This window comes from Sceloporus occidentalis, unplaced genomic scaffold (assembly GCF_023333645.1).
Source record: "Sceloporus occidentalis isolate IW3139 unplaced genomic scaffold, rSceOcc1.0.p SCAF_8, whole genome shotgun sequence".
Lineage (NCBI taxonomy): Eukaryota > Metazoa > Chordata > Lepidosauria > Squamata > Phrynosomatidae > Sceloporus > Sceloporus occidentalis.
In genome coordinates this window covers 49,197,580-49,214,357 of record NW_028316988.1, presented here as the reverse complement: position 1 = coordinate 49,214,357, position 16,778 = coordinate 49,197,580, and the positions used below count along the sequence as shown (strand labels likewise).

Here is a 16,778-nt window from a genome sequence, read left to right as displayed (position 1 = left end):
TAGAAATGCAAGAACAGCCCCTCCATGTTCAAATCATCATAAAATACTGTCTCTGTGTTTATAACTGATTGTCTATATGGTAATTGAAACAGCTTTTTTAAAAAATAAAATAAGGCTAGGAATGTGTGGAAGTGTACTTTGTTATTTATGGCCTGTTACAGACTGCCAAAATAAAGCTGCTTCGGGTCTCTTTGGAGGTATGCTATTTAAATGATGCATGGGTCCTAAGAGTCCGGAGGTCGCGCCAAAGCCACACTCCATTCCTAAGCACCGGAGTGCAGCTTTTGGTGCAGCTTCCAGATTCTTAGGACCCATGCATCATTTAAACAGCATACCTCCAAAGAGACCCGAAGCAGCTTTATTTTGGCAGTCTGTAACAGGCCTATATGACTTATAGATAAGATCTCAGATATATTTGCTGTGAAACAGATGGAAATAAAGCCCCAAATGTGCTTCAAAGAATTATAAGTCATATGCAAACTAACCTGCAAGAAACATTCCGCTTCCAAGACTGTCTCCAAAAAGTCCTTGAAATCTAATTCATATTGCTGGTTCTCAATCTTATACCAAGGACATTCTGAATCATAAAAGAAAGGGGTAAAATAATGCTTAAAGACAGAGTTCTTTCACACATTTAGGAAAATCTTACATCAAATTATTATGCCTTGCCACAATTCAAGCCTATTCAGAAGGGTTCCTTGCATCTGGGATGCACCATGTCTGAAGTAGGATGTCTTCTGAAGTGACACAACCCAGACATATTTGACACTGTGAAAATTATTACATTAATATATACTTCCTTTTCCATGAATACACTACAGGAGCATACAGCAGAACAAAGCATAACATGAAAACTAACTGAATTCATAAATTGTTAAAAATCATGTAATAAATCATATTAGACTGCAATCCAGAACTATTATGGCAAGAAAACATCAGTCCACTCCCTGCAAATATCAAATTCGTCTCCCTACCTTCTCTGAATGTTTGACCCATCCAGTAATACATCCTCTGATAAACAGAGTCATCTTTCACACAGTTGATGTGGTGCAGCAATAGTGGATTTCCTAGCACTGAACCTATCCGTGAAGGGAACTGTAAAAACCAGAAGAAAATGCTCAGAAGGTAACACAAAAAAACCTCAACAGTGCCAACACTATGTTGTTTCTCTGCACCGTTAACACTGCATAAAGACATCTCAGACTAGAAACACAGTGGTATGCATTAGGACAAGGCTTACTAAATCATTGAAAGATGAGAAAAAACAATTATAAAAAGTTATGTGCTATGTTCTGAACAGAATTACTCATTTAAGAAATATTATTTACAATAGTATATCCATTTGATATCAGTGTCTTGATCCCTCATAACCAATTTGGCCAGTTAGCATCAGTCAATATTAAGGAACTGATATCACTGCAATGGTACTTGTCACAGCTTTCAAATTCTCTAGCTCTCCTTTGCCCATCTATAATATTGCTGCCAACAGCTCCTTACTGCCTTAAAACTTGCATGAGGCTTGTTGTAACCAACCAACCCTCCTGCCTCTATCACAAACGTTGCTTTCTTCAGACGTTACAAAGAAAGCTGCAAAGTTAGGCCCCATGGGATAAATATAGGGGGTGAAGTTGTCATAATTGTATTTTACAGAGGAATGTGATAAATCTTAATACCTACTTTGTAATTTTGTATTAAGCGGAATCAGCATTTCATATTCCTTTCAAAGTCATGATTTAATTTTGGTCTACAGGTTACAGCTCCCTTATTTGAAATTTCAAAATGCTCCAAAATCCAAAATTTTTGGAACTACACCAGTAACATTGTATATACATTTGTGAGGCCGGAGAAGGATGAGAGGCTGGAGAAAGATGTAAACAAATGACCAGGATTGCTGTTGCTGTTGCCCCTACCCCAAAGGCAGAAGCAAGTGGCTCAAGGGCAACCCAGAGATTTTCAGTTCAGTAATCAGGTCCCTTACAGAAAATAAAATGATGTAGTATTTGCAGGCTGAAGAGAGATATGAGAGACACGATGCTGCAGAGACATGAAGATATTTCAAAAACTTGAAAAATGATGAGAGTGAACTTTCCAGTGATCAGTGGCCTCCGCACGGATGGGAAGCCCAGATCCAAGTTGGTCTCTCCAATCATATCTCTCTTCAGCCTGCAAATACTGCACAAATTTATTTTATATAAGGTATTTGATTACTGTGCATGAGATCTCTGGGGAACCCTCAATCCGCCTGCTTCTGCCTTCAAGGCAATAGCAGTGCTAGTCATTCATTTGCAAGGCAGAAATGGGTAGCCAGCAAATATTCCTAAATCCAAAACTATCCAAAATCCAAATCATGTCTGGCATTGTAGATAAGAGAAAGCCAACTTGACTTCTATCAAATTAGTCAACTTGTTTTTAAGCATAAGTAGTTTAAATACGCAAAATGGTGATTTAATCCCAGTACATACATTCTGGTTACTTTGACATCTGCCAGTTACCTCTAAACAATCAATGTTTTGCAGAAGCTGGGGGAAGGTCTGTAGCTGCTCCACTGGGAAGAAATTAACATGACTGATGACATCAGTAGAGTTGGGCTTTTGACTCCCAGCTGAACAACCAGAGTTGATGTTACCTGAAGGAAGTACCAACTTGGCATCCCATTTCTGTACAGAAAACAAAAATAACCTCATTCACATTAGCAGCTCACAGCTATTTTTCCAAGATTATTCCACTGCCTAAATACCCTAAAGGCACTAGATCCCATCTCATCTTTGAAGCAAAGCAGAGTCAGCTCTGGTAAGTATCTGGATGGGAGACTACCAATGAATACCAGGTACTGTAGACTATGTTTAAGAGAAAGGAACTAGCAAAACCACCTCTAAGTATTTCTTGTCTAAGAAGGGAACACTATGAAATTCCTGGGGTCGCCATAAGTTGATGAGTAACTTGAAGGTACATACACACAAACATGCCTACGATGTCAACATATACTTCTGCCATAATTGATCACTTCCACCCAATGGATAATCAAGACCAATCTATAGACAAAACCATTTGTCATTTTATACCTTGCTAGGCAGATATGCACATAACTAACTGTTCATCTACTTTATGTGTTATGCAGTTGCTGTATGGTCAATGGAGTGGAAAGCAGCCGGAACACTGAAAAACTCAGAGACCGCACATGCCTTGCCATTTCACAAAGTCAGAACAAATGAAAAAAACAAACTTTAAAAAGTTGTCAAGACTGTAGAAAATTAAGATATATTTAGATTAAAACAAGAGATGGAAGAGAAAGAATATGGAACAAGATGGTATGAAATATCAGGAAAATCCACTATTACTGTTGCTAGTACTATGGAGACTGGCAAATATTTTGATCTACAAAACTAAAGTGTGAACTATTACTGGGCATAGAGAGTTGAAAAAGCTAACTAGCTGTCAATAAAGGAATATAAATTACATTAAATATTAGTAAATACAAATATAGTCCAGTAAAGACATTTAAGCAATCTTGAGTCAACTCACTCTTTTTCGGGACTGGAGAGAGCCAATGCCTAGGCTACCTGGCTGAGATGAAGGCAGGGCCCCATAGATTCGCCTTTTTATGGTGCCAATTGCTGTTTTCCAGAGGTTTTCTGAATTCCTAAACCTTATCTGGAAATAAAGTAAATTATCCTCATGTAGATGAAAAGTGATTAGATGTAAAGTCTATTATTACAATTATAACCAATCAGATGGCAATTTGCACTCAACCACATGACCCACAGAGTACCTCTCTGATCTCCTAAAAGCAAGAACCATTCATGAAGGACATCTCCCTCAGTCAGTTAATAAGATTTTTTGGCTTGCAGCACCAAAATCTGCCAATCTGCACATCAAATGGGGAGCAGAGAAAGGAAGCTTACACCCCCATGTCCAGACACTCAGCCAACAGGGCAAACGTCTTAGTGCAGTGGTGGCAAACCTATGGCATGTATGGCCCACAAACCATCGTCCCAACACAGAGTTCACTAGAATTTGTCACTAGAAAGCCAGAGGGACGCAGGACTTTGCGATAAATAAGTGGGTTTTGGGTTGTAGTTTGGGCACTTGGTCTCTAAAAGGTTTGCCATCACTGTCTTAGTGGTTCAGACTGAAAAAGAACAAAGATACAGTTGCCATTTTATACTTTGTTGCCTACTTTTTATATATATATGACAGGTTGAGAGAATACACAATAAACTTTCCGTTGTTCCACTTATACTGGTAGATTTTTAAAAACAGTATTGTTTGTAGATGAGCACTCAGTATTGGAGGGATGTTAACATTAAGATCAACCACTCAGCTTCAATTCTATTTTTATTCAGGTAAATCATTTGAATACATCTTTCTGACAATATTCCAGTTTGCAAGTTACTATTACTTCAGCATGGAATTTAGGTACGTGAAGAAATAAATTCATTTTCTCTATCATTTAAAAAAGAGAACCAGCATGGTGTAGCGGTTTGAGCTTTGGTCTACAACTCTGGAGGTCAGAGTTCGATTCATGGCTCAGCCATGGAAATCCACTGGGTGATCCTGGGTGAATCACATACTCTCAACTCCCAAAATACCTCATGATAGGGCAAGCCATGAGTTGGAAATAACTTGAAGGAACACAACAACTATACTTTAAAAATGATTTATGTTTTGCTCTACTTATATTGATCTCACATTTTGTGTTCTTTGAACACCATGGCAGAGTAAATAAAGTGGTTCACTTTCAAGGTTTAATATCTGTATAAGCCAAAGAAGTGGAAGTCCAGTGTCTAGATGCATACATACTTGGATCCAGCTATCAAGAATAGATCCCACTTAACAACTGGATCCATTTCCAGCATTTCCCAATATGTGCCTCATATAGAACACACAGGAATACATGATCAAGCTATTAGTCAGATTCCTGTCAAGAACACAGCCATCCAAAAGGCATCTCCAATGCCACTATGTAATAATTCATATAGACTTCTACAGTTATTATTTTCTGTTGATACTTACAACGATCATGGCAATCCTGGCTTCCCCTTGATCAATAATTTCATATTAAGTAACATGGCATGCAGTGTTTATAAGAATGCAGCAATGTACACATCAGTCTTGCAAACAATTGTTCTTGAATAAATAAGGAGCTTGAAAATTTAGGGGCAAAACAGATGGCCCAAAGCAGCAGCTTGACGCTGCTCCTTTCAGTGCCAGATTGGATCCGCAGCAAGAGCATGCTGTGGGCCTGATCTGGCACTTTGCTGCACCAAAAAGAATCAGCAAAATGCCACTCCTTTACCATGGCTTTCCCACATTTCTTTGGCAGAACACATTTAAATGCTGTACCAAAGAAGTGGCATGATGCTGCCCGCTGAGCGGTCAGGTGTGCGGCATGACATCAGTATTGAGGAGGAGTTGGGACGTGCGGCTGCCATGCCCCCACTTCACCCCAATGCCGGCGTTTTATGCTGGTCTTTTTAGCCCCTTAGTCTCTATGAATTTCAAAAAACTGTTTTCACCAAGAAAGCACAACCCATCTCTTATTTCTAGTTATCCTATCCCTCACCTTTATTTTTGTGGGCAGAGTCACAGACACCATCTCGGGAGCAAAGTTCTTGTACATCAGTAGCAGAGCTTGTAGAGTAGGTTCTGGTCCCTGGAATGCAACTGAAGAAGTTAGATTTTGTGGTCTTCTCATGTCTACCCATAGCAACCAATTAACTATGAACCTGCTCCAATAACTATTGGAAATCACTGCAGTTGTGACTCATATTTCATCAGAAGAAGAAAAATATTAACCCAAAGATGGCAGAGAGAAATAGGTTTTAAGAAGATTAAAACTGACTTATTATTATTATTATTATTATTATTAACCTTTATTTATGAAGCGCTGTAAATTTACACAGCGCTGTACATGCAATCTTTTTAGTTAGCCGGTTCCCTGCCCTCGGGCTTACAATCTAAAAAGACATGACACAGAAGGAGAAGGGAGTGGTGGAGGGAAAGGGTAAGAGGCCCAGCAGTTCCTCTCTACCTCCAAGGCTGGACCAAGGCAGATGGACTGGAGGGAGGGCTTGGCTTCAAAATGGAAGGTTAATCTTCATCCAGGGAAAATACATACAGTACTCTCAAGTAGGATAATACATATACAGTACATAGCAATACAGGAAATGGTTCGATAAACAGGCACCAAAAGAACATCAAATAGTAAGCGACAATTATGCAATGCCTTGGAAGGCTTCTCTGAACAGGATGGTTTTCAACTCCGTTTTGAAGCTAGTTAAAGAAGTGATGGCTCTTGCTTGGTGGGGGAAGAAGGTTCCAGGAGTGAGGGGCAGTAAGTGAAAAGGGGCGAATCTGGGATGGGGCAGAGGAAATCTTGGGCTGAGACAGACTACCAGAACGGAGGGCCTGAGTGGGAAGGTGAGGAGAAAGAAGGTCTGATAAGTAAGGAGGGGCCAGTCCATGGAGGGCTTTGAATGTCGACAGCAGGAGCTTATACTGAATGCGGAAAGGGAGAGGGAGCCAGTGAAGGGATGCCAACACAGGAGAGATGTTTTCTGTTTTCTCTCTTTTGCTTATAAACAGACTGCAGTACAAGGGTAAAAGGGCAAGGGGAAAAAACGCAAATGAACCATGGAAATAAGACAGAGAAAGGGGGTCTTACTTTTGGCTTTCACCTTGTCTATCCACAACACAAAGCTCCCTTAGATTACTCCTGACAGAATGTGGCCCACAACAGGAAAAAAACAACCCTGATGCCTACTCTTAATTTCAGTAACAAAAGTTTTTGAATTATTAACTTAAATACTATACAAATGTTATTCAGTAAAGTTATACGTGAGAAATTTTTATAGGTGCCTTGACTTGAGTTTCATGTGACTCACCCTCCTGGTTTGCAGATCTAGGAGCCTCCTCACACGGAAAGGTTTTACTAGAGAAAACAACACAAACTAAGCTCTATAATTAGTTTCTGAATTATAAATTAAATTAGAAATTAGGAACTTCCTTAAATTAGGAACTGAGATAAATAAACAGGAACTAGGGATATATATATATATAGAGTTGGTGGAATTACTACCGAAAATCTTATGCTAGCTATTGTAGAAGGTTCTGGTTGAGCTTTGTGCAGGTGCAGTAAAGCCCAACTGTGTGATTTATAGAGACCATGAATGAGAATCGAGGGTAATAAAAATGTGTTGTTGTTTTTTTAAATGTTCATTTTATGGGTTTTTTTCTGTGTTCTAAATCAAAAAATGACCTGAGATTTGCTCCATGTAATTTTTTCACAACTTGCTTTGACATGTCTATGATGTAATATGTGACTGGATGAAATTACCCTGAAAACAGTAAGAAAGGAGTTAAAGGGGGTGTGCACACTGGCCATGCAGTGCCAAAGGAGTGTCTTAAAGCCATGGTGCCACAGCTATCACACCCTTTCGAGGACGCTTTTGTGGCTCCTTTTTGTGCCCTGGAAAGGCCAGATTGGGGCCACAGCGTGTGGTTGTCATGGCCCCGATCCAGCAAAGATGGAGGCGGCTGCAGGTTGCCCCTTAGAGGCAGTCTGGACAGCCCCAAAGTCTTCTAACTGACTTTTTAAAACACTTTAACTCACTGATATGAAACACAAATGTCCATTCAAAACCATTAAAAGAAATCACACAGAAATCTGAATTGACAAAAATATTGAATTTATGAAAGAACTGTGTGCGGTATATTTTTATTGTGTTTTTTGAATCTAGCATCCAAAAATATATGAAAAACAGCTACAATGTTGAAAAATGTTTTTTCATTGTAGGCCTGTGTAATTGCTCCAAATGATGTGGCAGATTGGGAATAGGATAAGACAGCACATAGAAAGAAGAAGGATCATATTCTCTTGCTGTACATGTCATATTGCTAGATTAAATCAGTTGAAACAGTATAGGGCAGTGCATATCATATTTTGTTAGCAACTCTTCAGTGGATTTAGTTCAGGTTATTCAACTCAACAAAATGTAAAAAATAATAAATAAATAAATAAATAAATGGCTAACTATTTTTGACAGAAAGCTTCAGCAAAGAAATGGATTAAACACATTCATTTTTGCAAGCATCAAACATGCCATGAATCCAGATCTCACCATTTTCTCTTCTGGTCAGCAAATAAAGCACATGACAGGCAAAAGGAAGCTGTAGAAAGAAAAGTATTCAATGAACATAAGCAGTTAATTTCTCATTTATTTGTATACTTGTATAAAAATTTGTATACTCTCTGTTCAATAGAAAAATTACAAACAGATGGCATTAATTCAGTAACTCTTTTTAGAATATATTAGCATCAAAACAGCATACAAGCTTTCTAACTTTTACAACAGCTGTTGTGAAACACACTGATTTAGAAGAAAAGTCATCTGCCCAGTTAAAATGCACTCCCAAATTATTTCCCAGCAACTAAGGAAAAGAGCTAATTAAAATTACCTTAATAATGAATAATAAAATAATGAATTTTACTCTCAAAGGGAAACTCTACTCCTTTCAAAAGAGTTTCACTACTTTTATCTTACCAGTTTTTCATCTTGCAAGAAGTTGAAGAAGAAGCCATAAAGAGCATTAATCTTTTCCTTCTGATCAATGAAGTCAAACATTGCAATTAGCCATTTTAAAAAGGTTACCTAACAGGAAAGAAAACACGTCCTTCAATAAGCAAGGAAGAAAACAAAACAACAAATCTGTGGAATATGTGGAAAGCAGAGGCATGCAGTTTAGTGATCACCACAATAATGCCAAATAATAGAAAAAATCACTATTAAGAGCTAAGACATCATCCTCATACTTGCCAAGTTACCTGAGTATTACAAGAACATTTGCCAACACAAAGCCAAGATACTGCTGAAACCACAGAATCCTCTGTTATTGTTGATGTGGGAATCAGGTTCTTCAGCAGTCGAATATTTGCCACTTCACCTGGAAGACAATGAGACAAACTGCTTAAATTTCAATATTACAGATAATCACTCACAAGCTAATAGGGGCTCTGATGTAGCAATTCAGCTGCTCTCATGTATTCTTTAGTACCAAGGGGAAAGAGAAGAACAAGATGTTTTATTTGTTTTTACCCAATTTGCCACTGAGTGCCACATTCAGCAAGACATGAATTTCTTGTGGCTTCAAGCCTCTTTCTTGAGCAATCTTTTCCACAGTTGCCAAGTGTTTCTGTAGAACCTCATTCTTCAAGGAAGTTCGATCTTTTACTAGAAAAAATAAGACATGTAAAGTTGCACATTACACTTTTTAATGAGCAGTGTCTCACAATGGTTTAACTTACAAGCAGTCTGCATTGCCAATTATCTCGCCCTCACAAAACAAACTTCTTTATAACCTTTGCAAAGATGTTATGGGTTTAGAGTAACTATTATTCTCTTCTTCTCTTAATAAAAATGCTTCTTCTAGCTGTTTCCCAAGTTCAAGAAAGGCCACAGTAGGAAACATTAGACTGTATTCAAAATCATCTCACCAGCACAAGGTCATTTCACTGACAGCTGCACATTTTCAGAGTTAGTAGAATAATGATACCTAGAATTATAGGATCTTAGAAATAAAAAAGACCGAAGAGACATCTAGTGTATTGCCAAGTGGGAATCAAAACTAATACACTCCTGAAAGATGCCTATCCAATCTTCCTTTAAAGACCTCCAAAGATGGAGAGTCCACCACTCTTCAAGACAGTCTATGTCCAACAGCTCTTAAAATAAAAGCATTCTTCCTAATGTTTAGGTACAATCTCTTTTTCTTGTAATTTGAAGCAGAAAACAAGCTGGCTTCATTTTCGACATGATATCCCTTCAGATATTTAAAGACAGCTATCGTGGTATCTCTGTTTTCTCTTCTCTGAGCTAAAAATACCCAAGCTCCCTAAGTTATTCCTCATAAAACACATAGAAAGCCCTTTAACGGGTCATCTGTTCAGGCCCAATAGTCATCCCTCCATATTTGTGGCTTTGATATTTGCGGATCTGATTATTCACGGATTTCATTAGTATGTTCTCTCTAGGACTGTCTAGGTCCTCCAGTGCAACTTTGTGGTCAACTTTAACTAAAAGTTGCACTGAAAGACCATTTGTAGCTACTCCAGTGCCATTCTATGGTCAGTATATGTTGGACATTGACCACAGAGTTGCACTGGAGGACCTAGAGACTCCTAGAGAGGTGTCCTCTCAGTTAAAAATAGTGTTTTTGTTATTTGAGGTTTTTCCATATTCACAGGGGTCTTGTTCCCCTAACCCTAGCAAATATGGAGGAACAACTGTATTATCTTTCCTATTGACTACAGTTGTCAATGTGATTATCAATAACCTTATCTTAGTCAAAATGTCATATTACAGTCCATTTAAATTTCATTATATATGCAACTATAAATTAATATTGATTGATCAAATATAGAGGGATTTGATAACAGGGTAAGGAGGTTTTTATTTGCTTGTAATAATATTTAAATACATGAACTAAGATGAGAAAATATATAAATAGAAGAGTACTCTATTGTATGTATTATTTCACTACAAAAGCCTACTAATTTCTTTCACTTCCCCTTTAGCTATGCCTCTTGAAAAGTGGCTGAAGGCACAGCAGCATCTGCCTACCTCTGTTCTGTACAGACATTGCTGCTTGCCTTTAGAGAAGCAAACGTGTTGATCAACTCAACAGAAGACATTAAGTTCAAAGGTGCTGATGATATACAAAGAGAGAGGGGACAGTTTTTGGAATTGCGGAAGATAATTGAGACAGACTGCCACTTACCACTACAATCCAATGACTTATGTTCTTAAAGATTTTTAAATGACATTTACATATGACTAGTTAAAATGTTCAAGTAGGAAGTGCAGAGTCTATTGAAAGTAATGTAATTCAGAAAGGCAGAATTGACAATAATTTGTCATCTCATTTACATCCATTATTCCATGCATATGCACAGTCTGCTTATTTGCATCCCCTTATTCAGCCTTCAAGTTTGAGCATAGTGTAGTGATTTGAACATTAGGCTACAACTCTGGAGAACAGGGTTCAAATCCCAGCCAAGCCACAGGTAATCCACCTGTGCAAGTCACACTCTCTCAGCCTTATAGGCAGGTAAAGGCAAACCCCCTCTGAACAAATCTTGCCAAGAAAACTCTGATAGGTTCACCATAGGGTTACCGTAAATTGGAAACAATTTGAAGCAAACAACAAAAACAATTCAGTCTTTAACCCTGTAGTATTCTCCAGTTGTTTTAGACCACAACTTCCATTATCTCTTACAACTGGCTATCCTGACTGAAAATGATAGAAGCAAAAGCCTAAAACATCAAGGGAATACTATGCTGAGGAAGACTACTTTAACTGGATTAAGTGATAAATGATTAGCCCTGCTTATAGTCTTACATTTCTCCAAATAGTTTAGGGCTTTTTCAAGAGAACTTTGACTGTATTCCTCTTCATTGACACACATTTCTGGAGCTCCATGATTCTGTGCACTTCTGCTGCCAACATTCTTTGTTCTCCACGCAGAAAGGTCTGTTTGCTTGGTAGAGCTAACAGGCAATGTTTCTTTTGTCTTCTTGGCATTTACGCCTTTCTTCATCCTTTCCAAATCCAAGGAAAGAGCAGCAAGACAAGTCCAGTTATTTTCATTTGTCAGTATCAAACCAAAAATGAATTAAAAGCTACCCATAAGAGAGAGAAAAAAGACTTAAACACTTTTAAAAACCCCACCAGGTAGTTGCTATGTGATTCACACACGAGTACAGTAAAATTCTTTTTTGGGGGTCACTAAAATCACACACAAATTGAGTTGTCAGGTTGTCCAGAACCCTTCTTCAGCCTGGAAGGTAACAAAAATGCAGGGAATGGGCGCGGGGTGGAGAGATCTTTGTCATACATCAGAATGTAGTTTTACAAGGTGCCATCCTACCCTCTTGGGGCAAGAAATTCTGGAGTTTTGGTGCAGCCACTTAGAACACCCTTTCTCTTGTTGTCATCAACTATGCATCCTACACATTTGGAACCCAGAGATGATATTTCCATCAGATCTTAGCATGCAGTGTCATAACACAGTTGGAAGAGTTTTTCTTGTAGGGTAAGGACTAGAATGAGAGGCACTAGCTTGAAGGGTCTGCATTGCCCCTGGCAGCTGCCCTCAGAGCCTGGATTCACTCTCTCCAGCAGAGAGGGATTGGAGGATTGATTCCAAGGCAGAACTACCTCTAAGCCCCAGAGTGAGACAGCATCTGAAGATTCAGGATGTGTCAGAACCCAGCCAAGGCAAAGTATCTTCCAAAAGAAGGTACCTTGGCAGTTATCTGTCATTAGCAGTGGCAGACATGTGAGGGAGTTTCCCAGTTGCCACTACAGAGAAACACAGTGTTTCAATAGAAGGTGTGCACTTCTCTTGGATAATCCTTGTTTGGACCAATATGGCTCTGCTCTATTATCCAGCTTTGGCTTAAGTCCTGTCTACCTGTTTGCCCACTCCTTTGAGCTACCTTCAGCCCTGGATCACTATGTGCACTGTGCATTGATATCCTTTATCCTCTCTTGTTATCCCAGGGTTGGAATTCTTTAAAAAAAGAATGCTAAAAATCATTTTTTGTTTAAATCATTTTTTTTGCTTTAATTTTTGATTAAAAATGAATCTTGTTTATTATATGAGTACTGTGAAACATTATTTTCTGTATGAGAAAGCTTGATCAGCCATGTCATAATGCTTCCTAACATTAACAATACAAAGTTATTATGCTTTAATATGACTAACATCTTTCAATAAAAAATTGGGAATTATATGGACATGTTGGTGGCGAACACATAAGACTACACCAATATGGGACTAAAGCAGAAAATTAAGTAGCAAAATTCAGTTCAGATGTTATAAACAAGTTAAACAGTCATTGTTCCTTAAAAAGGGCTCCTTTAAAGCAGATTACTTTGGTTTAATTTATGTTAATTGCAGGATTTGTTTCTGAACAGCATTTCTTGCACTATAAAATAAAGTGATTAAAAAAGGAAACTGACATTGGATGTCAATAGACAACTGCAAATAAACTAACAGTATATTGTTAAAATGTTTCAATGTTTAAATTCACAGTCATTGTTCTGTTAGTAAGAGGAGCAGCAGAGAACAAGCTTGCTCTATCCTCAACATGACATCCCTTCAAACCCAGCAAACAGAAGGGAAAGCGAACAAGCAGCTAGCCATGTTCTATGCATCTATATATCTGCCTCAAGAAAAAAAAACATGCGCATATTTTGTCAAAAATAATTATGGAGCCCTGGTGGCGCAGTGGTTAAATGCCTGTACTGCAGCCATTCACTCGAAACCACAAGGTTACGAGTTCAAGACCAGCAAAAGGGCCCAAGCTGGACTCAGGCTTGCATCCTTCCGAGGTCGCTAAAATGAGTACCCAGATTGTTGGGGGCAAATTAGCTTACTTGCTAATTAGCTTACTTGCTGTTCACCCCTATGATCTTTGGAATAGCGGTATATAAATAAAACAAATTAATTAATTAATTAATTAATTAAATATTTAGACAGAGCTATCATATCACCTCTCAACTGTCTCTTCTCCAGGCTAAACATCTCCAGCTCCCCAAATCTCCCCTCATAAAGTATGGTTTCCAGACCCTTCACTGCCTTCCTCTGAATATGTTCTACCTTGTCAACATCCCTTTTGAATTGTGGTGTCCATAACTGGACACAATATTCCAGGTGAGGCCTGGCCAAAGCAGAATACAGTGGCACTATTACGTCCCTGGATTTAGACACCATACTTCTATTGATGCAGAGAATCGCATTGGCCTTTTTAGCTGCTGCATCACATTGTGGAACCCACATTCAACTTGTGGTCTACTAAGACTCCTAGATCCCTTTCATGTGTGCAGATATCTTTCACATATAGTAATAATAGCCAGACTTTTAAAAAAAAAAGAATAATTTAAAGAATTAGATCTTTAAAAAGTTAAACCAATCTTGTTTAAACCAGCCAATCTTTTATCTCCCCAGAACTGTTTACATACCTGGCATACTTGTCCACTCTGTCAGGTCATGTAGGCAGGTATGATATGGGAGGAGCCAATCTGCACAATATTCTGGATCTCCAGTAGTTAGGTCATTATCAACACTTTCAATTATGCCTAGAAACAAATTGTCAGTCAGATCAGATGTTGCACAATAGATGTTATGTGTGAAGTCGAAGGCTTTCATGGCCGGCATCCATAGTTTTTTGTGGGTTTTTCGGGCTATGTGGCCATGTGCTATAAGAGTTTATTCCTGACATTCTCTGAAGATGCCAGCCACAGATGCTGGTGAAACGTCAGGAATAAACTCTTATAGCACATGGCCACATAGCCCGAAAAACCCACAAAACTATAGATGTTATGTGCTCTTGTAAGTGTGTACCTACCAGCATTCTTGACCAGTTGCAGTTTCTGAGGACTCTTTACAGGTAGCCCCATGCAAAAGGCATTGCAGCAATCCATTCTATATGTTTCCTTGGCCAGACTGGACCTTATCAAACCTGTCAGTGGTGGGTTACAGACCAGTCAATGCGCATCCTAAGGTTAGGAAGGGGCGTGCTAGGGTTAGGAAGGGTTGCCCCTTCCTAACTGGCCCTGTTCCCAACATGCGCAGAGCGTGCCCTAAATGGCAGTGCCCATCGACAAGGGCGCTGCTATTTTTACGTCTTGGACGCACAGCGTCCAGACGTTGCGCACCAGAAGTGATGCTGCGAGTGCGCGCCTCGCGCTTTGTGGCGCCACTTCCGGGGGCCAAAAAGGAGCGCCATTTCGGCGCTCCTTTTTTGCTGCGGCGGCAGACCGCCCGCTTTAGGGCGGTCTGTAACGCACCTATATGTCCTACTATAGTTATGAATGTCTAAGTCTCAATTTTGTTTCAAGACGCTTGCCTTTATATTCTGTATTTAAGGCCCCATACAGACAGGTCAAAATAAAGCTGCTCCAGATCACTTTGGAGGTATGCTGTTTAAATGATGCATGCGTCCTAAGAGGCCGGAAGCCACACCAAAGCCACGTTCCAGTCTTTATGACTGGAGCATGACTCTGGCATGGGTTCTGGACTCTTAGGACACATGCATCATTTAAACAGCATACCTCCAAAGTGACTTGAAGCAGCTTTATTTTGGCCTGTCTGTACAGGCCCTATGTTTCATACTGCAAGACCCATAAATTTAGTCACAAATATTAAGCAAAACATCAATTTCATATTCAAGCGACATCAACAGAAATCCCAGAAGGTAACAGAACTAATTACTGATCCATCATAACACACGAACTCCAGAACAACTGAACAACAATTCTATGCACATGTTTTCTGTTTGTGATTGATAAACTGAACTCTGAGATCGAGAGGCTGGGGACAAATGACAGACAATGCATCTCTGAATCCTGGGCAACTTTGGCTCAGAGGCCATCTCAGATAGAGAAAGCCAACCAAGAAAATCTATGGAACTCAAGCTCTATAAATGACAATGACTTTTCTAGATCTGAGGAGTGCGACATTCACATTATTGTGGTACAAACCTTTCAGGACAGGAATGGGGAACATTTGGCTCTCCAAATGTCCAGCTTCAGTTCTTACCAGTCCTAGCCAACCTCACCAATGTTAAGGAACGGTAGGTCAGTGACATCTGGATGACAACATGCTCCTCACCAACCCTTCATTGGAATTTGGTTCCTCAGACAAATGAAGCGTTAGCCTCTGTATGTGTGTCTTTATTTAGACACGCAACCGTGAGATCAAGCACAAGGAAACCTAAGAAGTGCAGTTAAAGTCAAATAAAGTTAGAGTGATAAACAATAAGCATAAGCGCTCTTTGCTAGAGCACTACTTGCCCATAACGCAACCATTCACAGCTTGCTAGGTTTGTTTCTTTACAGGTTCTGCATGAGAAGAGTTGTCGTTGTGTGTGCCTTCCAGTCATTTCTGGCAGAGTGACCCTAAGGAGATGCTCTCCTGGGGTTTTCTTGGCAGGCTTTGTTCAGAAGAGGTTTGCCGTTGCCGTTGTCTCCTGAGCTCCAGTGCGTTTACGTGGCGGAGGCAGCCTTTGCACCCTGGTCTCCAGAGTCCTAGTCCAATGCTGAAGCCAGGCTCAAAGGTTTCTGGACTAATCTGATTTGAAAAGGTAAGTTAAGTTTTAAAAGAGATTCAAACTCACTCCGAGAAAAGCCTCCTTCTTTGGAGGGCTCTAGACAGAGGCTGTGATGGAGAGTTCCTGCATGGAAGGCCCTTGGGCTCTCTTCCAACTCTATGGTTCCCAAAGAGACCTCCTCCTCAGAGCTTGCAGCTGCCACAAACCTATTCCTCCCGGAGCCACCTCGCCCTCTGGGAGGCTCTGCCAACAAAGCTCCAGAAACAACCCAGTCTGGGACCACTCTGACTGCCCTGGCCCAGCGCTAGGGAACCCTGGGAACTGGAGTCCATGTCCCACAGAACTACACTTCCCAGGATCCCCCGGGGCAGCTAAAGCGGCCTCCGACTGGATCATCCCTGCAGCGTGTCTTGGGCCTCGGACTCTCCTGCTACGAAGAGGTTACCTTTCTCATGGCTGCTGGCCAAAGCGCTCCCTCCTTTGGCAGCCTGCCTTCCGCGCAGGGCAAGGCTCCTCCCTCTTCGTCGGTTATTCCCTGGCTTTTAAAGCAAGCCCTCCTTCCTTCCTTCCTTGGCTCGCCGCCTTCTCCTTCTCCTCACCGCGGCCTCCTCTCAGCCATAACAATAACCACCGCTGCGCCGGCGACTCCTTTTCCTTAACCGC

The 16,778-nt window shown here is 40.0% G+C and overlaps 1 protein-coding gene across 2 annotated transcripts in view; it reads right to left on the bottom strand.

Annotated features, from left to right (window-relative positions):
• The window catches only part of LOC149308887 (centromere protein I-like), a 36,934-nt gene extending 20,156 nt beyond the window's left edge, over positions 1-16,778 (bottom strand). The window contains exons 1-13 of one of the 2 annotated variants that reach the window (XM_089536634.1): positions 16,561-16,778; positions 14,026-14,142; positions 11,398-11,597; positions 9,096-9,230; positions 8,825-8,943; positions 8,544-8,651; positions 8,121-8,169; positions 6,885-6,931; positions 5,564-5,653; positions 3,523-3,651; positions 2,493-2,657; positions 975-1,095; positions 486-577 (exon numbers count right to left, since the gene is read on the bottom strand). In XM_089536634.1, coding sequence (XP_089392760.1) covers positions 486-577; positions 975-1,095; positions 2,493-2,657; positions 3,523-3,651; positions 5,564-5,653; positions 6,885-6,931; positions 8,121-8,169; positions 8,544-8,651; positions 8,825-8,943; positions 9,096-9,230; positions 11,398-11,596 — 1,254 coding nt within the window. In that variant the 5' untranslated portion in view covers position 11,597; positions 14,026-14,142; positions 16,561-16,778. Of the gene's footprint in view, positions 1-485; positions 578-974; positions 1,096-2,492; positions 2,658-3,522; positions 3,652-5,563; positions 5,654-6,884; positions 6,932-8,120; positions 8,170-8,543; positions 8,652-8,824; positions 8,944-9,095; positions 9,231-11,397; positions 11,598-14,025; positions 14,143-14,411; positions 14,495-16,560 lie in introns of those variants that run through there. The other variant, XM_089536635.1, reaches the window with a different exon arrangement.